The sequence below is a fragment of the Aulonocara sp. 'chitande type north' Nkhata Bay genome, linkage group LG6 (assembly GCF_057382095.1).
Source record: "Aulonocara sp. 'chitande type north' Nkhata Bay isolate Kocher_YH1m ecotype deep benthic linkage group LG6, A_spYH_male_GT1.1, whole genome shotgun sequence".
In the NCBI taxonomy this organism is placed as follows: domain Eukaryota; kingdom Metazoa; phylum Chordata; class Actinopteri; order Cichliformes; family Cichlidae; genus Aulonocara; species Aulonocara sp. 'chitande type north' Nkhata Bay.
In genome coordinates, this window is record NC_141349.1 from 25,916,944 (window position 1) to 25,944,257 (window position 27,314).

Consider the following 27,314-nt stretch of genomic DNA (forward strand, 5'->3'; position numbering starts at 1 on the left):
CCGCTTAACAGTTTTTGCTTTGTGCGAGGCACGTTTGTGATTTGTTGAAGCTTTGTGAACTTCAATCACTTTCTCTTATTGGCTCCATTTAGAAATAAAACCGTGAGTCAGTTGTGCACCATTTTAGCCCTAACTAGTTATTTAAAGTGTGTGGATGTTTGCAGGTATTTTGCGGATGACTGTTTGTGCAGAGGCAGACAGGCAGAGAGACTGTTTCGCTGCATGTGGATCGACTGCTTCGCCATCCACCACAGCTTTATTACCATCAATCTGTCCACTCTGGCATTGTGCTTTCTCCCTTCTCCCTGTCTCCATCTGGGCTCTCCACCCTGCAGATACACATTGAAAATCATTGACTCTATTCACAGCATCGGCCCTTTGAAATGTTTATCCTTTTGTGCAGCCGTGGCTGTCTATAGGGGAAAAAACAAAACAGAAACAAAGGCTCATAGTGTGAGATGTGAAACGAGGCTTACCGGACAAATGCCCATGATTCAGATTAGCTCCTCTGTTGGTGTGTGTGTGCTGGTGGTGTTCATCACTTTCCAGTGCTAGTCCTTAAAACAGTCATCTCTTATAATATCCATGACAGCAGTCATTGTTAAGAAAGATGCAAACAGGATGGCCGCGTACAACTGGCCTTCTGTGTGCCTGCGTGAGTAAGAGAGACCATACATATGTATGCCTGCTATTTAGATGGTATTTACTGCCCATTCTGTCTTCGTGTGTGTGTGTGTGTGTGTGTATGTGTGTGTGTGTGTGTGTGTGTGTGTGTGTGTGTGTGTGAGAATTTGTACCATTAGACTAATAGTATGCGTGTTAGGAACAGGCTTTTCCCACCCACTGCTATTGTCCATTAAGGTTGACCAGATGAAGAGTGAACAATAGCTTCTCTGTGGGGGCCAGTGTATGAAAGAGTAAAAGTGAGGATGAGGCTAAAGATACGTACTTTTTGTAAAAGGCTGGCAAACAAGATCACGCAAACAAGATCACACATCCACGCGCGGGCACACACAAACACAACCTCCCTGTTGAGAGTGATTAGGAGTGCTGCTGTGAACAATAGATAGAGTCAATAAAGGACCTCAGAGACGTCCGACTACAAGAGCAAGGTCTCTTTCCCCCTGCTCCCTCCACCACCTCTACCTCGGTTCACACTCCCATTTTTTTTCTCCTTCACACTCTTTTGCCTCGTTTACACTTTCAGCTCTTTTGGTGTGGCATCCTTTCTCTGTCAAACAAGACCGCTCTTCCTCCCCGACTTTCCAAACTATTTCATTTCTCATATCTTTCCCAGCTTTCTCCATAAACCTCTCATTTTCTTCTTGTTTCTCGTTGTTTCTCTACCTCCCCCTCACATATACTTTGTCTCCTTTGTGACGCTCCTGTCTTTTGTGAAATGGGCGGACGGGCTGAGCTGACAGAGGCTGACACGATGGAGCGCCATGGCAAACTGAAATCCATCCTGTCAGTTTAGAATCAGTGTCACTCATTTTACAAGGTTAAAGATAGCTTTGCCTAATGTGCTGTCAGATACAAACAAGCACGTACACCACATAGGCCTTGCCACACATAATCACAACCCACATATGCGTATGCTATAACTCTGGCACGCACAAGTACAAACACACACTCACACATGCCTGCTCTGCACTCCAGGCGACTGCCACATTAATTCACCTGCCTACATATAAAATGGCATATTTGTACATTAGTTGTGGATCTTATAGATTGTGTATTTACACCATCATATTGTGGGGACCAACTTCCCATTTGGGAACCATAAACAAGTCCCAATAATAACTAGGGCACAATTCGGAGGTGAAGACATGGTTTGCGAGCAGGTTTAGTTTAAGTTTAGGGAAGGGAAGCAGTTAAGCAAATAGCAGCTATGGTTAGTTTCAGGAGAAGCCTTCAGATAAAAAAATTAAGTCAATTTAATGTCCTCTAAAATGATTTAAACACAACTGTGTGGGTGTATGTGCATGTGCAAACCCCTTTACAGCCCTATCACCCCCGTGACAGACACAGTGCCACAGAAATGTCTTGGGGTGCCTCGCCCAATGTCTTGACAATAGTCTCAGTGTGTGTGAGTGACAGAGAGTGGCTCGGGGACACAGAGGGGGCGTTATACTGGGTAGACGACACGCACGAAGATGTACAGGCACACACACACGTGCACACACGCACATTAAAGAGAGAAGACAGTGAACTCTTTCTCTCCCTCTGCACTATTTCTCATTCCCTCTCTCCCTGACGCAGAGAGACTCAATCATTCTCGCACTCTGTCTCCTTTGACGCATAGGAGAAACAAAATAACTGCTCCCTCACTCTCTCCTCTTTTTTTCTTTGTGTGTGTGCGTGCGTGTACAAACGCAGACTGTATAATTAATACGGCTTTCATTTTCTTTCAGCTATGAAGTATGCTTTTGGTATGCAAACAGACTTCTTGCATGCGAGTGTGTGATAACGTGTGTGAGTCTGCGCGTGCATGTGCGCGCGTGTGTGTGTTCGATACACCAGAGACCAAGTGCAAAGTTGGGCCATTGAGCGGTCGGAGAAGGAAGAAGGAGAGTTAATTAGAAAGCAGGGGAGACTCCAAAGCATCCCTATCGATAACCTCACACCACACTTCAAGCGTATATATGTACATTGGCTTTTGCAATCCCCTTTGAAAATTATAGTTCGGCATTAGGGTTAAGAAATGGCTCCCGTGAAGTCATATTCAGCAGAGCCTTTTACTCAGAAGTCTGCCTGATTATTATGCGACTCGTGGCATTAAAAAATGTTGAAAAGTGCAAATTATTCTGCAGCTAATGCAGTAAAAATAGTTTAGATGCTGTTTGTCTGCAGCATAAAACGACAGGTATAGATTGCACTTTTAAGGTGTCAGTAAGGAACCTCATTAGGGTTCATTTTGGGTGTATGAGGATTTGTGTATGGTATATTAAAATATAACCATCTATATAACATCTGTCACATTTTCTTTATGTTCTGATTCAGTGCTTCTGTTTTCAGGCTTCAGGGCTTAACTGTGGATTATTTTCACAACTCATTAATAATTTAGTCTCATTAGCCCAATAGGCTGACAGAAATTGCCATTTGTAACCAACCAAGAGTCCAGACTACATATTCAGTATGCTGGCATAGAAGATTCTGAAATCCAACCTGTTTTCATCCCTAAAAGTTACATAAATTTTTAAATACTGAAACTGTTGCAGTCTACGGCTCTTGTACGGTGTCCATCTGCAGAGGAAGCTATGTGTTTTTAGAAAGCATTGATCTTTCAAGCTTTCTTTTAAGCCACGAGACAACAATCCAATTACTCTTTAAAGCTTATTCAAGGAAGAAATGTATTTTTCAGCCCATTAGGGGGATTTAATCCGCTTAGTTTATCTGAAAACTAATTTTCACAAGACAGCAACGAGACCTCTAATGTACACAATATTTCAGCAACTTAAGCACTATATATATTGAAAACTTTGAGCTTAAGTGGAGCACTTTGTAGATGCAAATACATTCACTGATCTCTACATGGGTTCAGACATGATATGCGCATTTGGATTCCTCACAGTCCAGATCTCATATTCTACACAAATCCCCATACGGGAATAAGAAATGAATTATTTAACCATTCATAATGATCATGCCATGTAAGAGTAACACCACTTTGTAAAAGTCACACAGAGACACTTTCTTGCAGGAGCGACTTATTAATCAGATTTAAAAAAAACATTTTTTTTTGATATTCAGTTAGTTAACAATTTTAAATTCAATGTTTGATCATCCACAGCTACACTGTTACTGCTGCTGCTGTTGCCTTTTGGTTGAGATCTACTAAAGATCTACTGCAAACATGGTGAGCACGTTTAACATCTGTTTTTTAGAGAATTCAGAGAAAAAAAAGGGGGGAAAAGAAAAAGAGTAACAACAAAAAACCCCCTTCAGAGCATGTTAAGGTGAAATCGTTGATTCAACATATTTTTGACAGAAGACTCCCTGCAAAGGCTCTGCAGGATTTAAAAGGGCCGCTGTCAGCAAAGGCCGGCATTAGAAAACACTCTCACACATCAAATTCTAATCAAAGCCTGGTCTTTTTAACAGCATGAAAGCTTTTATGTTAACACGACACCACGACCAAAGCTTTATTCACGCTTTTAAAAAGAGACTGACCCAAGCATGTGTGTGTGCCTGCACCTGACAATACACCATATCTGTGTCAACACACTCTACCCTTGCTTCTCATCTTACCGGTGATACCGTGTGTGACTCCCCTAACCATGAATAAATTGTCTGTGATCCGCGCTTACAAAGTGTACACCTGTGTGTGTCTTTGTATGGATGCAGGTAGGGATGTGTATATTTTCCAAGCTGTCTCAAGTTGTCGGCTCGGATGTGAGCATTCTTTTATCCAGCCAATTAGAGGTTGCCATTTCATCCCATGGAAACCTGTTTGGGGCCTAATTGGAAGACGTATTTGCATGACTTTGATTTCAGTTTCTTAGTGCGCTTGTTTTAAAGCTTCTGTGTGCATATGCGGATGTGAGTAATTTTCAGTAAAAGTGAGGGTTTTTTTTTTGCTTTTACCCCCTTTTTCCTCAAGTGCTGTTAGTTGCCATCTTCATATTAGTGCTGCATTTGTGAAACAAGAGGAGAACCTCTTAAATAATCTATGTCTGATTTGTACCTGTGCACTGTTGACCCATTAAGAACGAGCTTTATGATAATGCCTTGCTATTACTGTGCTATATCAGGAGAAAGTCTTTGACTTTAAGTGTAGTTTGATTCATCACGTTCACTGTGTTTTGGCTCTAAGTGTCTGTATGTGAACATAAATCATGTTAGTTTATGCGTATGGAGGTAGTTCTTCCTTTCCAAAGTCCAAGGGAACAAGAGTGTGTGATTATACAGCCTGTGTGAAAATGTGTGTCTGTCAAGCAGGTCAACCTGTTTTAACATCTCTGTTTGAAGACACTGGCTATTTCTTAGGGCTTGGGTCAGCTAGATCTTTTGGTCTGTGTGTAAGTGTAAGTGTGTCTGCACATTTACGTGGGTGTCTCTCTTCTGGTTTATTTCTGACATGAACAGGCAAGTGGGACTCTACAAGGATCGAACACGCACACATAGCGTGTACGCTCACACATGCACTGGGAGAGGTTTGGGTCAGTGGTATAATATGGAGAAATGCTGCAGGCAGAGGCATGCCCACTCAGATTTATGTAACTTTTTCATTAGGGCAGGTAGAAAGCTCTCATCTCTTTCCCTCTCCCTGTCTCTCCCTCTCTCCCTGACACGCACACACACACACACACACACACACACACACACACACACACACACACACACACACACACACACACACACACACACACACACACACACACACACACACACACCAAAATAGCCTGGAGAGTCTGAGCTGGCTTTCCTCTCAAAGTGAACCTCCTTCCCTCCTCTCTTCTTCTACTTCTAACCCTAGACCCATACACCTCATTTCTATCTTTTTCAGTCCATCTCCTCCTTCCCTGTACTCCCCCCATCAGCTTTCCACCCCTAGGCAATACCTAAGAATGCATTTTCATTTTGTAGCTTCACATCTCCCTCCACCACTCACTGAAGCATTGCCTGTTCTCCCACTCACCTTATTTCTCTTCATCCACCTACCCAAATCTCCTACAACCACCCCACACCGCCACCACTATACCGCCCCCCCCCCCCAAAGTTAGTGGTACTAACCAGGAATTTCTTTTCTACTCTTTCATTTATTCTCCTCCTCTTCTACAGTCTTCATCTCGATCTTCCGATTTATCTATCTTCCACCAACAATTCTAAACAGATGGCTACACGTAGCCTGGAGCAAAAACATTGGCTTTGGACTACAGCGCTACCAGGGCCAGTCTTTTGCACTCACGCAAGATCTAATAAGCTGATATCCGGCGAGAAATGTGCTCTGATTCGCCAGTGGCAAAAATGCATAAACCATATTGCACAGTGCAGATATTCACACCTTAGGCTTGTTCCTTGGTAGCATGCTTAATTTTATCCAACCCCCCCAAAAATGAAAAGCAAAGATTAAAGCTGATTTTAACTAAAAACAGACGAAAAAGAGGGAGCAGGAAATGGAGAGGGTTGTTAAGAGTCATTTGTAAAATTTAAAGAAACTATTAAGTGTTATAAAAAAAGAAAGTTTGGAACCATTAAAAACACGTTTTAAAAAAGATGGATCCAGATGGAGAGTGATGAAAAGAGATGAAACCACTTAGGGAGAACAAAGAGATCAATCAAGAGAAAGACAGACGGAGGAAGATGTAATTGTGCGTGTGTGAGTGTGTGGAGGGGGCGGGGGGTAAAGTCAGACATTGGGGATGGAAGATTGGAAAGAGACACTTTTTTTAATTGGACGACTTACACAGCGCTGAGTTCTAAAGCAAATATCTCAGGCGCCTGCTCTGTACAATAAAATAATAAGTGTTTATAAGCACATTCCAGTGAGTAGATTTTTGCCACCTTGGTTTTGTAAGTTTGTACATTGAAGCTTAGATCTGTTACCATCACTTTTGAGAGTATGTACTGTCTTTTTTTAAGACTCATAATTAGACATATATCTTTATATTCCAATACTTTAACTCTGAGCATTCACCTCCTTTGCTTTAAGCCTGATTGTGATTTAAGAATAAAAGCGCTTTTTCTTTATGTGTGTTTGCAGACCTGTCATTGGATAGGTGTTTGATGATTCGTAAGTTGTTTCCTCTGTAGATGTCATGAGTTCAAAACTCAGTTTCAGCATCTTTTAACGAAAGCATGCTGATATTGTGTCAGTCCATTCTACATAGTAAAATCAGTCCGTCCACCGAGCTGTCACCTGGAACATCGACTGGCAACGCTAAACCAATTTTAATCAAGTTGACTCACCCTAGATTGATTCAGTTTGAGTTTATCCAATCTGACTTGATTCCACACAATCTGAATTATTCAATTTAGCTGCGCTGTGCGCAGTCCAGTTCAGTTCAATTCAAAATCCATTCAAGCCAATTTAATTCGGCTCAACTCAATACCACTTAATGCACTGAAGATTCTTTTGTGTAGGTGGATAAAACCAGTCATAGGGCTACTAAGCTGTCTCGAATCCCTGTCTAGTGTGAGAAAGAGTGCTTTTGTTTAGCAATATTGGGTAAAATTGCTCAACCCACAGACAACCATTAAGGTAATGCTGGAAGGCAGATGAGCTGAATGCCGAGCTGTACAATGCGGAGCAGAGTCTTCAAGACGCAAATAAAAGGAAGCATCGCAGTGAGGGGCTTGCTATGTAGGTCTTTGTGTGTGCTCAAATGTGTGTCTGTGTCAGGGAGTTAAGAGAGAGTGTTTGTGAGCCTCCGCAGATGTGTGTGATTCTTGGAGGCAGAGTGTGCCCGGGCTTGTGAATGTGATTCCGATCCAGAGGGAATGGAAGAAGAAACTGATGTAAGAGATGGAAAACTTTCCTATCCACTTGTGTGTCATCATATTCTTATCAGACTTCATTTGCTTGCAGTGAAAAAGTGTGTATGCATAAGGATCTGGGAGGGTGTGTAATTATGTGCTATTATGTACACACAAAAGTGTTTCGGTGGGCACGTCTGTGTGTGTTAAAATCATAATTTTGACAGTGCCTGCCACATGTATCCCTGCTTCAGCTTGCCTGCGTGAGTGCATGTATCTGCTGGAAAGACATTCCCACATTCTTGCCATTTCCACAGAGAAGTTGAAACAAAAGCTGAAGGGAGGAGTTGTTAACACAGTAACATTATCAGCTGAACACCCTGTCTGTATTATCTTGTGTGGTAAACAGCTGAGACAGACAAGGGACTTCTAATCACATTCCAGCTCTGGTTGACCTTGATGTGTAAGGAAACAGACAATTTGTCTCCTTTTGCCTCCTGCAACCTCCCTCCCTCTGATTCTCTCCTTCCTTTGTCTTTCTCTGGCTGCACTTAGGCTGCCACACATGGAAGTGCACATGCTGTCTTTGTGGCTTTAATTCAATGAATCCTAAAAATAATCTCAACCTTTAGCATCGCCTGTTGCCCTTTACTTTTTACATTCACATTCTTATCTTGAGTCAAAGCGTTTTAAAGAGTATGGGCGACCAAAACATCACTTTAAAAACCTCATCTTCATCCCACTGAGGACATTTGGACTGCACCTTGTCTACGCTGGCTACATTGTGAAAGCAGCATGCCAGCCCAGCAGCAGTAGCAGCTGCAGTTCTCAATCATTTTGTGTTCAGTTGGAGCGCCGCTGTGCAATCTGAAAAGTTTCGGCAGCAGTCACGGCCCAATACACTCTACATAGTCCCGGAGAAAATAGCAGAAAAACAGGTGTGAAATGGCAGCTTCGAAATGAGACCAAAACAGTTCTTGTGCAGATGCAGCCTGCAGTGCTTTCACATTTACCATTTTTCAGGAATTTGAAACCAAATCTGGTCCTCAAGCTAAGGCTTTTCCCCTGTATTACAGAGTTATATCTGTGGAAGTGAGTGCAATGCAGCTGAAGATTTGTTTGGTCAGATTCAGTCTATGAGCTTAGTTTCTTTCAGTTAAATTTATATCAATGTAGCTGTTCTAACAACAGAGGAGTTCAAACAGATGGATAGCTCAAAACCTGTGATTGTAGATATGTCTATACTATGTACAGTACTACACTGTAAACATGGAAATAAATAAATAAAAACATGAATAAAAAAGTAAAGGATTATTTTGTCCAGTGACCTTAAAAAACATGACAAAAACATTTATGAGTCATTTATAAATCTGATCGTTGCCTATATTTAAAATATAAATGTTGAATGAAATGATTTAACTAACAAACTATTATTCTTTCAATTTCAGCTGATGCTTCTAAATCTTAAATCGAAGGTGCGATGAAGATGCTTTTGTACTTCCATTCAACTGTGGCTCTTCATGCCAAGAGCCCACAAAGTACTGCTGAATGGCAGGTCGACAAAACTGTCAATAAAAGGGAAATTCGTGTTTCTCGATGTTTACAAATGTCAGTTTGTTTGTGAGTTTTAATAATGGACCTTCAGTGCACTTTCAGACGCAGACTATTTATGTTCGTACAATCTCGATCAAGCGGAAAATCAATGTTTACAGGGTAAGCAAGTGTTCTAAATCTACAGCCAAGCACCTAAGAAGGGATAGTGCGATGGTCAACCCTTTCTTAGTCTCCTTCCATCATTTAAACCTCTCTCACTCTGTCTCATTTCATTCAGTCTGGCTCATGTTTCCTCTCTCAAGTCCACTGCCTCTAACCCCAGCACCTCCCCTCCCCTCGTGCTTTGCTGCCAGGTCAGCAGATCAGTTTCAGTCTGGCTCAATGGGTGATCCCCACTTTGGTTACCTTGTCCTTCTCACCTCCCACTTACCTCCACCTCCTCATCTCCCATCTACTCGCCCCTTGAGCATATGGCTGGCTGAGTGGCCTGAACTCGTCGTGACTTTAATAAATACCTCAGTGTGCTGGTATCATCATGACAAGGGTCACGGGATGGTTACAGTGTGCGCATTCGTGTGTGTAACAAAGCAACAGGGAGGGGACAGTGTGTGGTTGTGTGTTTCTGTTTGTTTCTGGATGACAGTACCTTCACCTCTACGACCCAAATGCACGCTGCATGTTATCACAGGGGGCGTATGTGCGGATGCATTCATGTGGCATGCATGAATCTGAGTCTGTGACAGAGGCTCATCATATTTAATCCTGGAGGGATTTTGCTGAAATGAAAAGCTGCTTTTCAATTTTATAATCCAGTAGACCTAATCTCTCCACCCGCACCCGTCCATACAGTCCAATTAGATGGACAAGACTGGCCGGATGAGTCCTGTTCACCACAAACTCCCCTTCACCTGACCTTGCTGTGCCAATACAAGTGCCCCGTGTTGTGAGAGTCCAGCAGTGACCTTCACCAAGTGTTGCAGAAATGTGCAGTGCGCAAAAAACTGCACCGTCGACCCACCTGTTTCCACTGCAGTCTTGGCCTTGTTAACAGGACATTGATTGGACTTGGACTGAATGTGTGTGCATGGGTTTAAGATGATGTGTGACTGGTTCGATTCAGCCTTTGTGGCACCGAGCGCTCACCCGCCCCCGCACACCCGCTGGGTTCAGCAAGAGAGAAAGTGCACACTACAGTAAAAGAAGTCGCACTAGTGAAAATGCTGAGTCGATTTATTCTCGGAGGTCAGTGTGGCGCATGGAAGATGCAAGGGTACCAGCGACGGGGTGTTTAGATTTATAGCCTGGCATATGGCAAAGAAAGTTGGAGACTGATGGAAAGGAAGAGGGAGTGAGAGTTAAAAGGGGAGAAAAGTGAACAAGTGAAAAGTTCAAAGCGCTCTTTCAGATTAAGTTACACTCTGCAAAAAGGATGAAAACCAAAGATAACTGGAAAAATAACTGTTAAGTTTGATAAGCTTTAATTGTGGGTGACTGAGGACAACAGACAGGAGGAACCTTGTTGTGATGAATTGTGCATTTTTTTGTGTGTGTGGTGGAGTTAAAGGGTGGAACAAGGCCACTTTGCCCATATTGACTGCAGTGCCATGTGACTGCTGTGATCATTAATGTGTCCTGATGCCAACGGGTATCCTGATGACCCACATCTCAGCAGTCCACTCTCAGTCTCTGGCTGCCACCCAAACCAGGCCTCTCTCTTTCTCTCGCTCTCTTGTCTTCTATCTTTACTCCCCGCTTTCCATGCCTCTCTTTTCTTGGAGAAACATACTCCTATCGTCTTTCTTAGAATTTGTCCACTGCAGGTGTAAAAGTGAAGTTGCAAGGAGCAGAGGTGGTGAGGGTAAACAAAACTAAATACCTGGGCTCAACCAACCTCCACAGCACTGGACAGCATGTAAGAGAGGTGAAGGGGAGAGTGCAGGCAGGGTGGAGTGGGTGGAGATAAGTGTCAGGGATGATTTGTGACTGAAAGATAGTAGCAAGAGTGAAAAGGGAAGGTGTTAGTGAGAGCTGCTATGATATATGGTTTGGAGACTGATGAAACGACAGGAGGCCAAACTGGAGGTGAAGAGTTGAAGATGTTATGGTGTGACCAGGATGGACAAGGTTAGAAATGAGTATATCAGGGGGATAGCACGGGTTGATCAATTTACAGACAAAGTCTGAGGCCGAGATGCTCTCGACATGTGCAGAGGAGGGATAGTAGGTATGTTGGGGAAAGGATGTTGAAAATGGAGCTCCTGAGCAGAAGGAAAAGAGGAAAAAGACAGACAACATTCATGGATCTAGTGGAAATTAAGGGGGTCGGCGTGACAGAGGAGGATGTTAGAGACAGGGTGAGATGGAGGCAGTTGATCAACTGTGGTGAGCAAGAAGAAGAAGTTTGGTATTGAACCTCTATAATTTTTCTATTACTGTTAGAGACACACACCCCCGACCCCCAACACAAACACACACGGACACACACACTTCTTGTAGAATTTAGTTAAATAGCTAATCATTTAGACCACATTTCTGTTTTTTTCACCATTTTGTCCCTCACCATTTCCATTCGTATACAGATATCTTTCCCACTCTCTCTCTCCCTACTCCTCAGTGGACAATTTACATAAAAACAACCAACACTATTAACTGAGCTGTCTTGTGATCTTGTTTCCTCTTTGATGCAATCTTGCACTTTATTCATGAGCATCCAAGTTGGTCTGATGATGTGCTGACTTCAAATGAACAGCTTTTAATATTTTCACTGACCCAGTAAAGTAGCTTTAAAATGCTGAAGTTCTGCCCCATCTCGTTTACTCCATCTTCTTCCCCCTCCTAACCTTCTGTAATTCTCACCCACTCCTGATCTAATTCTATTCCAATTTCTGTTGGCATCGCAAATCCTACATCTGGCACATGCACACCACCTATTACTCCCGGAGTCTATCTCTCACTTGCACTCATGTATAAAATGCATATGCCTTCATGGAATAAGCACTACTGCAAGCAAAGTGACAGGCACCCACAAACAAAAACCTGCTCATGTCACTAAACTGTTTGAGTTAACAAATTTTGACATGTAAGCGAAACCAAGTCACGCATGAGCTCCCAAAATCTTAGCCAGCACACACACACACACACACTGTGTATGAAACCAATGGGTGTTGGAAATTTTGGGGGTCAGCTTGGGTGGGGAGGGGGCAAACCTCACTGCAGAATGGGAGTTAATTACCACATCCGATCAATAATTCATTACTCTGTCAGTTTGTGTGTCTGTGTGAGTCTCTCTCTGCTCTGGCATGTTTTGAGTGCACATAAGCATGAACACCAAACTCTCCCAGTAAGCATTTTCTTTCCCTGGGAATGGCAGATTAAGAGGATTGAATCCGTAATGGATTAACCTCTGCAGTTTGTGTGCGTATGCATATGTGTGAGTGTTCCTGTGTGTGTGTGTGTGCACGTGCACTGAGCGGGATCAGAGAGCCCATGTATGAACTGATTAGCCTAAGAAGCTGCTCTCCTTCCCTTTTAATGACCACATCAGCACTTTTCTCACCACGTGGAGGATAAATGTAGACTTGTCTGTCAAGGAAATGAGAAGCCCGCCTCTTTAAGAAGGGTTAGCTGTCATTCAAATATCACTCGTGGGCGCACTCCCTACAGAGTCCGGAGACCCTGCTGTGTCAGTGTGGCCGTGATGATAGATAGTGACTGTGTCTGTGTATTTGTAAATGTGTATACATGTGTAGGTGGAGGGGTGAGTGACCATCTCTATGGTGCATTTATTCAACAGGAATTCAGCTTTTAACTGCAGCGCCTGGATTGAAAACCAAAGCCATTGCATCCATTAACTATATGACTGATATTGTTTATGGGATAAACATATATAAACAAACATATATATAAATGGAAGAAAGATAACAGCAAGGGAAACAGAAACACAAAATGACCAATTACCCTGCTGGAAGCAACTATTCACCCACACCCCTCTCTGTTTTCACTCCGACTGATCTCCTCAGGGGTTCATACACACGGTGTCACATACACACACGTGTGCGCGCGCACATATACACACAATCATGCACATTCACGTACTCTTTGGCTACAGTGTGAGCTTGATGTATGTGCCCTGTAGTAGATCTTGCTAAACAGAGGGCCGATGTTTGACATGGAGCGCACGCGTCTGACAGCAGGCTACCGCCACACTGCTCATAGGCTTAGTATGCTGACACAGACACAAAAAAGTGCGTAAGCATACACACACACACACACACTGACAGCTATTTTGTGGAGATAAAATGGTGTTTAGACATCAGCGACAGGGTTTGCAGTACAGTATGTCAGCAGTTGTGTGAATAAGAAGACATGAAGCCTGGGATGAAAAGGAGGAGATCAGGAGCCACACAGCGGACAAAGAGACAAAGAGACAGAAAGAGCTGAGTTTTTTAAGACAGAGTTGTAAAGAGGGACCAGTCAAAAGAATATTCAACATCCAGTGCGCCTACCTGTTTGCTGTACTTGTTTCCAGTCTGGCAGCCATACTCTGAGCACTGGTCAGATCCCAGGGACATGGCATCTGCATTGCCACTGCCTCCACTACTGCTGCTGCTGGAACCAGCACTTCCCACACACCCACCACTGCCTACAAAGGTGTTAGAGGGAGGCAGCTCCTGGACTGCCTGGTGCTTCTTTCCCTCTGCTGGAGGTGAGTGAGGCTGAAGATTCACTGCGGGGAGGGGCGAGCTGGATTTGTAGTGCCGGGCCAGATCTGGGCTTGACTGATGCCTCCTACCACCGCCCATCCGCGGGCTTCCAGGGTCACCATCCACAGCACAGTAACGAGCTGCCAGGCGCTCACTAGCACTGCTCAGATCCTCTTCATCATCATCATTGGCATGGCGACGCAGTCCGTTGACTGTGACTATACCACTGTAGAGGGCTCTGTCTGACTTTCCTCCTCCAGGTCCATTCCCACTGCTTCCACTGCGCTTGTCCCTACGAGGCTTGCGTCCACGATCTGATCCCCCACCACGGCCAACCTGTGGCTGCGCCCCCGTGGGACCAAAGAAATCTTCCTCTGGCTCCTTCTTGCCGGCCTCATAGCCATTCTTACCCTGAGCACCACACTGCCGAGCTGTGACTACCAGAAGAATAACCAAGATGACTGCTGCGGCTCCTGCCAGGACACCAATTGCTACACTGAGGCGCTGCTTGCCTAACGCACGCTCGCTGTCTGGGTCCCCTGCAATGTCTAGTGACAGCGGAGCCATCAGGCTTCGGGCCACCTGGGGAGAAAGGGAATAGGGGGAAAGATAAGATGCAAATGCAGAGTAAAGAAGGAAAAGGAATGCAGAGACAAACCATCAATAAAAAGTTTAGAGCAGCAACTGTAAAAAGATGACACAGTGGGGGTGAGCCACAGAGAAACATCAAACAGCATCGTCATCTTAATTACACTGTGTTTTAGTGTGAGAGCTTCCCATTATTCCCAGACACATAGGGTGTCACTAAATATATAATTGCTCTTGCTTCCCAGTTGCAGCATTTCAAATTGTGCCTCCAATTCTTCACTTGTGATCTCGCATCTTCTGCAGTAGTAGAGAAAAAATCTGGGATTATACTGTTTAAAGCTGATTAAAAGAATAAAATGAAACTTTAGACATTGAGCTCATGGGCAGTTAGGAATGGGAAAAGTAGGAGAAACAGTCAGTAAATGTGAAAATAAATTCAAGAGACATTATGAATACACCCTCTGAATGCAAACTCATCTACTGTCTCATCAATGAACAATGTCCCTATTGTAAATGAAAGCGTAGGCATGGATTTGTTAAGGATTTGGTATCACAATTTTTGCACTGCGAATTGGACAGTTAGACAAATAAGGAGGCCACTGTAAATATGTGAGCTCTGTGGAATTGTCTTTAGAGCCATTTTTCCCCCCACATTTTAAGGTCTCAAGTTTGTTCTGTTTAGCATAATGGTTTTGTTACAAGGTAAATCCACGCTAATCCATTTCAATATACAGCATATTGCACATATTTTGTCTCTGGGCTTAAGATAGATCTAACAATTATCTTCCTTTATGAACACATATACAGGATTGAAGCTCAGACATGCTCTGAGCTTGTACACTAATAAAAGGATCATTATAAGAAAGTGGGTTATGCTGAAACACAAACACAGCCATTAGTGGATATGGAGCCTTGCTCGAAAGGAGACAATGAGGCTGTGGTGTTCTGGTCTGCACAGCCCTGCTGATAATATGGGGTAGACTCATGAATTTAAATACGACTAATCAATACAAACCAGCTTTGTAGGCAGAATCATTATTTAGATGCACTACAAGTTTAGACAGATATGAGCACAGTGATATCTATTCATGCACCTACACATGCCCGCAGAGAGTGTAAGCTGTTAGCGAGACAACTCATTCAGCAATCCCGACACCTTGTCACAGAGCTCATACGACAATTTCTTTGACCCATCTAGACAAAAAACTACTGACTCATGTAATTCCTGCTGCCTGCTGCTTAAGAATGTTAGATAATAAAGTATGCAAGGATGGATGGGAGAAAAAGAAGTTAAATATGAGCCCTCGTGGCTTCAGATGGCTCAATAAAAAAAATATATGGTATAACCTGCAGTGTTAGTAATACTGCAGAAAATTCTGCTCATACAGCTGCACTGTGTAACTTGCTCATTATACTACAAAAGGCATATGAGGCTTACTTATACAGAGGCATTCTTTTTGTTATCCATGAGCTGAGAATAAGCCTGGCAGTGTTGTAGTTCGTTGTTTTATCCCCATCTATCAGGGTTAAGTTTCATTGTTTTTCACTGAGTTGTGTTGGTTCTATTCCATTATTCTGCTTCCACTGCAGAGGGCCTCTCTGCCAGGCTCCGCTCTCCCATCAGCCCCACTGTTCTTTTGCCTGCAGTATTCCTTTCCATTCTCATTCTACTGGGCGTCTCTGGCATAGCGCATCCCCTGCACTGTCTGCTGTATTGTGTGTGCAGAACAAAGAGAACATTGCGATGGTGTGTCATATGTACAGATACCACTATGTGATGGTGCAGCCGCCGAGTCTCTGTGTGTTTGAGTGAGCACACAGGCACATGTGACGGCAAAAAACATGAAATGGTGCAAGGTGTATGCTTGTGAATCATCTCCTCTCTCTGTGTGTGTGTGTGTGTGTGTGTGTGTGTGTGTGTGTGTGTGTGCATGTGAGAAGATGAGACAGCCCATGTATTGTCATCCAAGTGTAGATATGCATGCTGTATGCAGGTATGGGTACAGCATACCTGCACAAGAACATTAGATGCCCCAAGTGTTGAGCGATATAAGCTGCCAACTCTACCCCTACATTTGAATTCAACCTTGTGACGCATCCCAAAATCCCAGAGGAATCTTCCATTCTGCTGCATGAGCTTTATTCTAGCTGGACCTAACATTAGCATCTATCTGTTCTACTCTCCAAGGATTCAGTTATCAGCATGTCACTGCAGATACTGATGCATCCAGACAAGGAGTCCACACAACTAGCCGATACTTGAAAAGTACTCATTCCCGGTTGGGGGCTCAATAAATTCACACCACAGAATAGCAACACTTTTAAAAATCTTACATTTTTAAGATGAAAAAATATATATTCATATATATATAGATGAACTGAGATAATATACAATTGGTCAAAATGTGAAAGTGGACGTCATAGTAGATCACACTTTTGATGTACCTTAAGGGGTCCCAAATGACAGCAATGTCTAAAATCTCACAACTAAATTCTTTCTTCTTCTACCTCAAACTCTGCAGAATGATATTCCAGATAATTATCCAACATGTGGCTCTCCCAGTAATGTTGGATAGAAAAGACTGGGGTAATTTTCTGCCGCGGTGCTACTGCAGCAGCAGCAGCCGTTTTCGTTCCCTAATTGCATCTGGCATCCATCCACCACTCAGTTTGACTTCATTATGAGATGGAGGTATTCTCTCTTCAATGACTTCTACTCAATTACTCCTTCAAGTTCCTCCAGTCACACTAAACTATGCATATTGTAATCACAGACAGCTTTTATATCAGCTTGGATATATTACACCCTATTGTTTGATTCAGTGGCATGGTCATTTAGGCATACTGCAGCTAATTCTTCCTGCCCTGGTATTGTTTCATCACTTACCTCGTGATCTTTTTAAATTCTCATCTCTTTGATTTCTTGTTTTTTTTAATATATATTTCTATTTTTAAGTGTTAAATTCATAAGGTGTTCTATTTACTCCCTTGTGATAAAATCATTCACCCTCTGTCTGCACTCATTTGTTTGACTTTGTTCGAAAAGATATCTGGATGCCAAATTGTCTCCACATGAGGTGAGTCAAAACTTTCAAGCTGAGGTAATACAGGATGTTTTTCCCTTGCTAAAACACAACATTTAGCTTTAAGTGTGGTTCAATACAAGGATTTAGATTACTCAGAGGGCATGTTTAGCACAGTTTTACTGTAGTTGCTATGCAACTGTCTAAAATAGCTATACTAACATAACAGAAAATGAGAAATTAGTTAAAGTTTACATTTCTCAGCTGGCAATCATATATATTCTCCAAGTGTCTCATTTTTAGTCATCTTCCCACCCAGGGAAGCAATACACTACAACAAGCATAGAACGAGGTAGAGTCTGCAAGAGGTGCATCTGCATTATAAAGTGTGCTCTTACAGATTCAGCTAACATTTTGCATAGGTTAGAGTTCAGTGGAACTTTTTATGCTGTCCATATTGACCAAAACATTTTTTTTTGCTTGTTATATGTGTGCCTCTTACTACTCTTACTGTTCGCCTCACTACCTCACTACTATTTATACAATATTTATATTTATATAAATCATGATACATGCAAAGAGTGGACAGCTGAAGACCTTTTCCTCAGAGAAAATCTAAGAATCAGTTCCTGCCCAAGTTTCAAGTGGGAGTTGAAACCACAAGTTCAGCACAAACACTCTAACCACAAAGCCACTGAACCAATTTAATTAATTAAGCACCAGTACCAATTTCCACACCAGAGATAAAGTTTCAGTAATTATTACCTGCCAGCATTTATAACTTAATTGAACATTTTTAAAGTGTAATGGGAAGTTCATTTGATTAATACGGAGGCAGAGGAGAAAGAAAGATTTCCACCAGCATAGCATAAGCTAAATTTGAACTCATACTGTTGTAGTTATTTTTGGTATCTTGGTAATGTCTTTGAGTCTAGTCAATTACCTCTGCACCTCTGTGTGGCTCTTTCAAGCCAACTCTGATCTTGCTCTGAAGACTTCTGTTTCAGAAAGCCACACAGATTTATTCAGTAATAGCAGATGCATTATATATTAAAGATTATCTTTATTCTCCCAGTAAACATTACTCCTTTACCATTTGAAGTGGTTTACTTTATCTAATCTCTGCCCGTGTCTCTTCTCTTCACAGTGTGCTTCAAAACACAATGCAAACTCTATACTGCATTAATATTCAAGTCTATAGTTAAGAGACACGGCTCTGGAATAACTTCTATTCAAATGTACGAACATACTTCAACCTATTCTGTATCAGAGGGCCAAAACTGGGACAGGGCGATCTCTCTCTTGCTGGCTCTCTAACATACTTACCTCTAATACTCTCTCTCTCTCAAACACACTCTTTTCCTCTCCTCTTTCTCTTTCTCTCTCACTCTCCCTCTCTCTATCACACACACACACACACACACACACACACACACACACACACACACACACACACACACCTAATGCTTTCAGCTTTGAGTTCAATGTACCATAAAAGGAGAACCACTTCAGTAATAACAGTTATTTTAACCACACACACATTATAACAATGCATGCTGGACAAAGAACACACTCCAGTAGGCTCCAAACTACAAAGAAGCTGGCATTGCCAGTAGCCATCAATTGAGAAATGGGCTTCTTTATCTGGGGCAAATGTAGGCACATTTTCCCCCAAAAAACTGTCTGAAAATTACACCATGCAGGCTGCAGAATCTCTGCATTTATTCATTCTGCAGCCACAGCTCCTGCACTGTAATGTGTAGACATTGTGGCCGTTTAAGTAGGCCCCGGGGCAATACCATCGCTGTCAATATTTGTTATCATTATCAACAGTGTGGAATTGTGGTTCACATTTACCAAAAAGGGACAGTAGGTTTCATTAAATCTTTTACTTTGAGTTATTTAACTTAATGTACTCTGTGGGAGAAATCAGTTAGCATAAGACTGTATTAATACATGAAGTTACCTGTGCATCCACTAGTGAAGCATTAGCCAAGCTCTCATTAATGAAGACATGAACCAGCGCAGTGGCACAGAGAGAGGGGATGCCACTGTCATTCACTCGGACCACCAAACGATGTAGACCTCTGTGGCGGCGCTCCAGAGGCTCTGCCAGGGTGATCACTCCATTGGTGTGGCCAATCTCAAACAGTCGGAAGGGATTTCCTCCTACTAGAGAGTAGTGAAGATCAGCATTTGGGCCTGTGTCTGAGTCTATGGCTGTTACAGTTTTGACAATGGTGCGGGCACTGCTAGCAGGCGGTAGGAGGGTGTAGGACTCGTTGGCTGGAGAAGTAATTGCGGGGGCGTTGTCATTTTCGTCCGTCACAAAGAGCGAGACGGTGGCAGTAGCAGTTTTGCGAGGCTCACCTCCATCCACTGCCCGGACACGGAAAGTGTAGGTGGAAAGCTTTTCACGATCAAATGATGCAGAAGAGAAGATGGTTCCAGTGTTGTTCTCAATGGAGAACAACTCTTCATTCTCTTTTTTACCATCTTCTCCCTCTGATTTTTCTCCTGTCATCTTCTCATCAACTCCATCCATCTCTACAAAAAGACTTAGTTCTGCATTCTGACCTTCGTCAGCATCAGTCACAGTGACCATGCCAACTGGACTGTTGGCTAGCAGATTCTCCTTTACATAAAATGTGAAGATTTCCTGAACAAACTTTGGAGCGTTGTCATTGCGATCGGTCACCTGAACAACAACGCTGGCAGAGCCTTGTAAAGACGGGGTGCCTTTGTCCTTTGCAAAAACCCGCAGTTCATATCGCTCTCGCTGCTCACGGTCCAAAACCCCAGTGGCACGAATGTCTCCATTGTCTGCATCTATGTAAAATGGTCCATTAGCAGCAGGGTCGAGTGAGTAGGCAATTTCAGCATTCTTGCCACTGTCTGCATCTGTAGCTACAACAGTGACTACCCTTTCGCCAGGCGAGTTGTTCTCTGCAAAGTGGACCTCCACAACACTCTGGGCAAAGGTTGGAGCATGGTCATTGATATCTACAACTCGCACCATCAATGAGCTGTTACTAGAGAGACTGGGGCTGCCAGAATCTACTGCCACAATTGTTACACTGTACTCTTTTGTGGCCTCGTAGTCCAGCAAGGCAGAAGTGTGTAAGAAGTACTTTTTCTTGTTCCTGTAAAAAAAGAAAAAAGAAAAAAAAGAAACATGAATGCAATAGACATTTTACAGGGAAATGATATACGTCTGATCTCCGGTGGAGACAAATAATGATATTTCTTATTAAACTGCACTGGCACTGAGACACCAGGTGTTGCAGAAAGTTAAGTGGCTATTGTCTTGGTATTTTTATGGGAAATGTTCTATTATCATATCATACAAAATGTCACTTCTTTTGATTTTAGAAAGCCCAAGGTCACATCTTCAAAAGTCTTGTGTTGTCTCTCCAACAGGAAAAAAAGCATAGAGATACGTAGATCACAGTGATTAGAAACAAAAAAAAAGACAAGCACCCAATTAAAAAGAAAGGACTAGAGAATACCTTGTTCTTTTTTTTTGCCTGAAAATTAACATCTGTCAAATAATTTCACTTTTCTTTCAATCAGCTCTAATATTTGCTACTTTAATAATCATTGGATTTAAAAACATCTTCCAAGGTGACTGCAATAATCTGTGAAGGGACACTAACACTGGAGAAACTGTGATTGTGACATTTTAATTAAAACCATGTATCGATGTGGTGAAGACCTCTTATCGTTACCACTTTGACAAATTTCTTTAGTCGACAATAGCCTTACATTCAATAAAACCACTAACCTCATTGTACAGGTGTCTGGTACTAACAATAATATCCTAAGAGGCTTTGTCTTTTTTTTCTCACTCCTGCCATTCAATGCCTTAAGGGAACATTCTTATAACTGACTGAAGTGCACTGACATCTGTAGTCATCACTGCTGGAATAATATTATTTAAAAGTGCAAAGCCCTTGACTATAATGAATATTTGTGCCTTAAGTTTACAGATTGTAAGATAGCTTCCCTACTTTGTAATGAGTGACACTACTTGAACTAAGCTCAAGTGAAATTGGCATGGAAAAACACTTGAATTCTCTGTGAAAAACAGAGATCTAGATGGAAACGGTTTGCTGGATGTGTTGTTATCAGTGTTAGAATAAGCAGGTGTATATACATTTTCATATGCTGTATATTTCTGAATCATGATAACAGTTCACACGGTTCAAGGTTTGTATGGTATGTATGGTGAGGAGATACCAGTGAGTGAGCCAAGAAGTAGCTTCACATTAGTGTACAGTTTATGGAAAATGGGGGTTGACAAATTACAAAAGAAGAAGAAAAGCATCTTACTAAGCTAATAGGCTCCTTCTAGAACAACTTTTATTCACCATTCATCACTGATTCTACAAGTGTGCGAAACGCTAATGGGGGGGATTAAATATTGTTATTAAAAATATATATATTCCCACATTTGATGTTTTGATAACAATGGTAGAGAGTCAGGTCTTTGTATATGGTTCAAAATCTCCCATAGGTGTTGTGCTGGGTTGAGATGGGGTTACTACAAAGACCATATGATTAATATCATTTTTATACTCATAAACCATTTAGTGACCCCTTGTGCCCTATGGATTAAGGCCATCAGTACAGAAATATTTCATCAAGCAATAAAGGTGAGCACTCAGGACACCTTTGTATTGATTTTTGGAGACCCTTGCCTTTAAGGGAACAAACTGTTCCAGGAACTTGACCTCCATAGCATGACAGAGCCCACAGAATCTCTCCGTATAAGGATCAAGGGTTCAAGTTTCCCTCTGATTGTTCACACATCTGTGTTCTTTGATAACTGAATTAATCACTGTACATAAGTGTTAATAAATAGCTATAAATTACCTGTGTTTGATGGAATTTTAAAGTTGTATTGTTTGATGTATATGACCCTTTTTTTAATAAACAATGACCTCGCTGTTGTTTTTCAACTCTGTCATTTTGATTCAGGTGCTTAATGATACATAGACACATGTTATTTTACTAATATTCTGCCTGTTTGCTAATGTTTTGTCCCCCGCTCAAGTGAAGTTGTGTATCATATTGAACTTTTATTTGAAATGCCTCATTACTTCATAATTACCAAAGATAACTTACTGTGTTGTGCTCCTTAAAAAATTTCCACCGTGCTTTGGCAAGGAATTATTATTAGGATAGAGGTTCATTATCTGACAGTGTGTGCCCAAGTAACTTATTATCTAGTCTTTGATTCAGTGTTGTTCAGCAAATGCTTAATGATAAACACTTATCCTGGCATGTTTACTTTTAACTTTTCAGGATTTTGTGTAAGTTATCACTGTTAACTGTTTTGGTTCATCTTACCTGTCAAAGGCGTCATCTGCAGGTAAGGGTGGGAGCACTGTTTCCCCAGCTGGCTTGAGTGTGAATGGGACATCTCCTACTACTGTGCAAGTCACAGCTCCATTCTCTCCCTGGTCCCGGTCTGACACCTGGACCAGAGCTACTGGTGTGTCCACCAAGACATTCTCTGGCACTAAAGAGGCTCCGTCTCGTACAGGGATCCGGCCAATTTTTCGGATCTCTACAACAGGAACGTTGTCATTTTCATCCCGAACAGCCAAAACTACCGTGGTTCGATCAGTGCGGGGTGGCTGGCCGCGGTCCCTGGCCATTACTGTGAACCTCAGTTGTGCCACTTCTTCTCTATCAATCCTGTGGAGAACACTCAGCCATCCAGTTGCTTCATCCAGCCTTAGGAGTCGCCTGACAGACTCAGTTGCAGCTCCAAAGACGTACTCCACTTGCCCATTGACTCCAATATCACGGTCTGACGCTCTAACCTGGAGGACAGGTGTACCTGGAGGGGCATTTTCTGCCATTTCTGCTTCATATGTAGACCTCTCAAATTGTGGGCTGTTGTCATTCACGTCAGAGATAGAAACACGAAGCAGAGCTTGGGAGGAACGTGGTGGGTTCCCTCCATCTCGAACCCTCAGGACAAGCTCATATGAATCTTTTTGCTCACGGTCTAAGGTGCCTTTCACAATGAGCTGTGGCTGTTTTTCACCATCTGGTATATCTGCCACTTGCAGTTCAAACACACTGCTTCTAGCTCCTCCCCCATTATCTCCACTTCTACCCCTCCGGTCCCCAAGCCCATCTACTCTAGTAATGGGGTTTCCTCCTGCTGTGCGTCTTGATGAAGTTGACCCAGCCCCACCGTCCTGAATGAGCTCATAACGGTCAATGCCGTTTCGCCCAAAATCTCTGTCTGTGGCAGTGGGAAGCAGGTAAAGGGTTCCAATGGGCCGATTCTCTTCAACTGAGAGCTGCAGCACAGGTGAGGGGAAGGAAGGTGTATTGTCATTGATGTCTGTGATGACAACACGGCCTTCAAACAGGTCTACCCAGCTCTGCAGTGGCCCGATCACTGACACTTCAAAGTCCAAGAAACACTCATTTTCATCAAATATCATCTGGCACTGGGGGAGTTTCTCTCTGTCGATGCGCCGTGGGCCGGTTGTCAGCTCACCTGTCACATTGTCAATCTTGAAGTACTCTGAGCCGCTCTCCAGGGCAAAGGTGACATCCCCACTGCCTGTACCTGCTGTGAGGCCAAGGTCTGCGGCTACGTTGCCAATCTTGACGTCAGGTGGACCCTCCTCCGCCACCCGGTACCGGAGAGCTGAGTCGGCACCCGGTAGCTGAGTCAGCAGCTGCAGCACTAAGACCACGAGGCTGAGAACCTGCGCCGCGGAGGAGTGCACTGCACCAAGCCTCTGCATGGCTCTTTCTCTCGCTTCTCTCCTTCCCGCTCTGTCTGCCTCGTAGCTGCGGCTCGTCTCTTCTTTATTTATGTTCTGGTGTACCTCACGGCGTGGGTGTTTGGTTTATCCTTTCTTACCCTTTCTCTACCACTCTCTGTGGACTGCTGCCTGAGGTCCGGAGAAAAGCTTTCTGACTGTAGTTCACTTCAGTGGCACAGGCTCCTTTCTTCTGTTCTCCTCCTATACTCAGTGATTTTTATTTTCAAACTTCTATAGCAGCAGTGCTCTTATCTTGCTGGGCTGTTTAAGCCTCAGAGATATAAAAAAATCCATCCTGCTGCGAAAAATAAAACTAATTTATCAGAATTGGATTAATCCACTTCCTCACTTCTTTCTCTTCCCTCCGTAAACCGGAGAGCTATCCGGACAAGGGCGCTTATCAGTTCATAATGCTATTTGTAACTTCTTTTTATTCCAGTCACATTTGGGACAGAGGCTTTTCTCGCGTTTTTCACAGTTAGAAACTGCAATGCAGCACCACTAGAGGAAAGAAAGAGAGAGAGAGGGAGAGGGAGAAAGAGAAAACAGCCTCTCAGCTCTCCGGATGGTCAAAATTTACTCGAATCTCAGAAAAAGAATGAAAATCTGTTTGAAACAAGTCTCTGGGATCCTGCTAGACGGGATCTTTTCTTACCTTCAGATCCAGCTGCGTTTTCCTCTTTTTCCCGCAGTGGAGCAACGTGCCAAGCAGTCGGATTCCTTCACGCAAGTTATCTGGAGAGAGGAGTGTTTTGCAAGCCGACTTTCTGATCATGTATTTTCTCATAAAATAGAAAAACCAGAGCCACTCTTTGTGGACTAAAAGGGGGGTATCCCGAGTGCAGCATCAATTTAGCATAATCCTGTGCAGCCCGTGTTCGGGATGGATGTCTCGGTGATGGACCGAGTGTAGATGCGTCTTTTTCCAAGAGTCCCGCATTCTCTCTCACTCCTCCACACGCGCCTCCTCCTCTGGTTTTTTTCCCTCTCACCTGCACTGCTCGGGACTGCTGCTGCTGCCTCCGGTCTCCAGCAATGCTGCAGTCTCTCGCTCTCTCTCTCTCTCTCTCTCTCTCTCTCTGCCTCTCTCTCTCTCTCTCTCTGTCTCTCTCTCTTCGCTACTGCAACATTTTCCCCCATTCGCGTAACTCGATCGCTGAGCTGTAACGGGAGAGGCAGCAGAGGCGGTGTTGGGTCGCTGTGTGTGTATGTCGGTTACTGGGGACAGACCTCACCCCCCTTCCTGTCATATAGGAAGATTAAATGGCTTGGTGTCTGGGCTGCTGACAGCTCCTGGTGGGGAAATATCTTTATTCACGTATTCATACAAAGGACAAGAGAGACGGATAGAAAAGAGAGTGATCTGGCTGTAATACAAGTCAGCCCAGCGCTCAGTCATATTTCTGCTGGTGCAGCCCTTTTGCAGAGGCAAGTGTAGAGGGCTTCATTCATTCTTTTCTGAAAGAGGCAGAAATTGACACAGCCTTTGCGCTCTCACGTAATGGGAAATTGTTGTAATATTTACAATCCTGTGACGGGTATAGTTGCACGGCATGCGTAAACTGTAACCTATAGTATACCTTCCACAAGGCAACACTGCAACCAATGCTCTATTGTAAATAAATGCAGAAATAAATTCCACGGATGAATTAAAAGTGGTAAGCATGCTATCTACCACTTTTTCTGATTTTATTTTCTTTTCTTTTAACGTTCAGAGGTGTTTCGGTTGTTTCTTGGCTTTCACTGCCTCTTACATAGTCCAGTCACACACGTGCGCACACTGGTGTGGAGTTGTTGTCTCTCAGCGGAGGGACCTGCTCGGTGAGAAGCGCAATGCAGCATCGGTCCGCTGCTTACTGAACACTACCGGGATTTCCACGTTGCTGCTCTACTACATCACCTTTGCATTTCTAATTTCCAAGCTAGTCAGGCCGTTTGTTATAGAGCCACTAGCACCGTTTGTCTCCCGGCCTGAAAGCAGGGAGTTCCCCATAACACATAACATTATTGACGGAGTGAGCCCTGTGCACCAGCCATTAGTGAACAGTTTATTGCTGACGGAGAGTAAACAAAGACTGACAAACTGCCTAGACGGGTGACATGTTGCCGTTTCTACCCTCTCTCCCACCCCCACTCCCCTTTCTCCCCCCCCCCTCCCAGCTGCACCAGGAGCTGTGGGTGTGTAAAGCGCTTATGGGCCAATGTGCTTAACATTCAGAGGCACCGACACTCGCCCGCTTCAAGCGCACTCACGCCCTCTATTGTCTGCCCCACGTGCGCGTTTGTTTCCCTCGAAATGAATCCTGGAATTCGCCTCGTGTTTTGTGCGCGCGGGCATGAGCGCGCACATTCATTTCTGGGAAGAAACGAGAGAAAGAAAGAAACGGGCAATTAGAAAATGAAGTGCACGTGCGCGCCTGCTTGTGTGTATTGTTTGGCTCCTCCGGTCAGGTTAGTTCATTTTTGCTTCAGCTGATTTAAGAAATTTTGGTCTCATTTGACCTAATAAAAAAATCATCTAATAAAAATATGCTGACCCGAACATGCTGTTATATCCAACCCATTAAGATATAATTGAGCACGAATCCTCTTTCATCAGCAAATGAACTGCACTTTCAATTTGCATATTGAATGAAAAGTGACCCGTGGTGTGAGTGCGTGTGTGTGTGTGTGGTCTAGTTAAACACAGAATGTCTTTTTTGTCTCTGCGCTGACAAGCTTTTTAGCCTAAAGGCTTAATCTGCTGTTTGTGCCACCGCAGCAGCAGTCAACAGTCTTTACATCATATTGTAATAACTACACAGAGAAATAAGGAAATAAGGGAAATAAGGGAAAAACCATTCCACAACATTGATCATAAAAAGTTATTCATGTTAAGTATCATGAATCATGTTTGCTCGATGTCATCCAGGCAAATGATAATTGTTCCAGCACCATCCCTTTTAAGAGAATGCGACCTTATAATCAATTTCATTCAAATTTATGTACATGTGATGTTACATTGACATCATGGAGCTTTAACTACAGACATTCAGTCAATCAGAAACGTTCAAGGTGCATTATATCTAAAGCCATTATATGCCATTTCTTTGACATTTGTATTTTCCCCTCTCCGTCTATTCATTTTTTCTACTCAAACTGCATCATAAATGAGATTTGTTAATTGTTTATTGATTGCTGCCTCTGTTATGTTTTGGTAGAAGCACAAAGACGAACACCAGTTGCCAACT

At 43.1% G+C, this 27,314-nt stretch overlaps 1 protein-coding gene across 1 annotated transcript in view; it reads right to left on the reverse strand.

Moving 5' to 3' along the window:
• Positions 1-25,113, reverse strand: part of pcdh7a (protocadherin 7a) — a 40,443-nt gene extending 15,330 nt beyond the window's left edge. Inside the window, exons 1-4 of the mRNA XM_086295897.1 lie at positions 24,740-25,113; positions 22,640-24,585; positions 19,254-20,430; positions 13,479-14,258 (exon numbers count right to left, since the gene is read on the reverse strand). Coding sequence (XP_086152023.1) covers positions 13,479-14,258; positions 19,254-20,430; positions 22,640-24,063 — 3,381 coding nt within the window. The 5' untranslated portion in view covers positions 24,064-24,585; positions 24,740-25,113. The remainder of the gene's footprint in view (positions 1-13,478; positions 14,259-19,253; positions 20,431-22,639; positions 24,586-24,739) is intronic.
• Between the last annotated feature and the right edge of the window lie 2,201 nt (positions 25,114-27,314).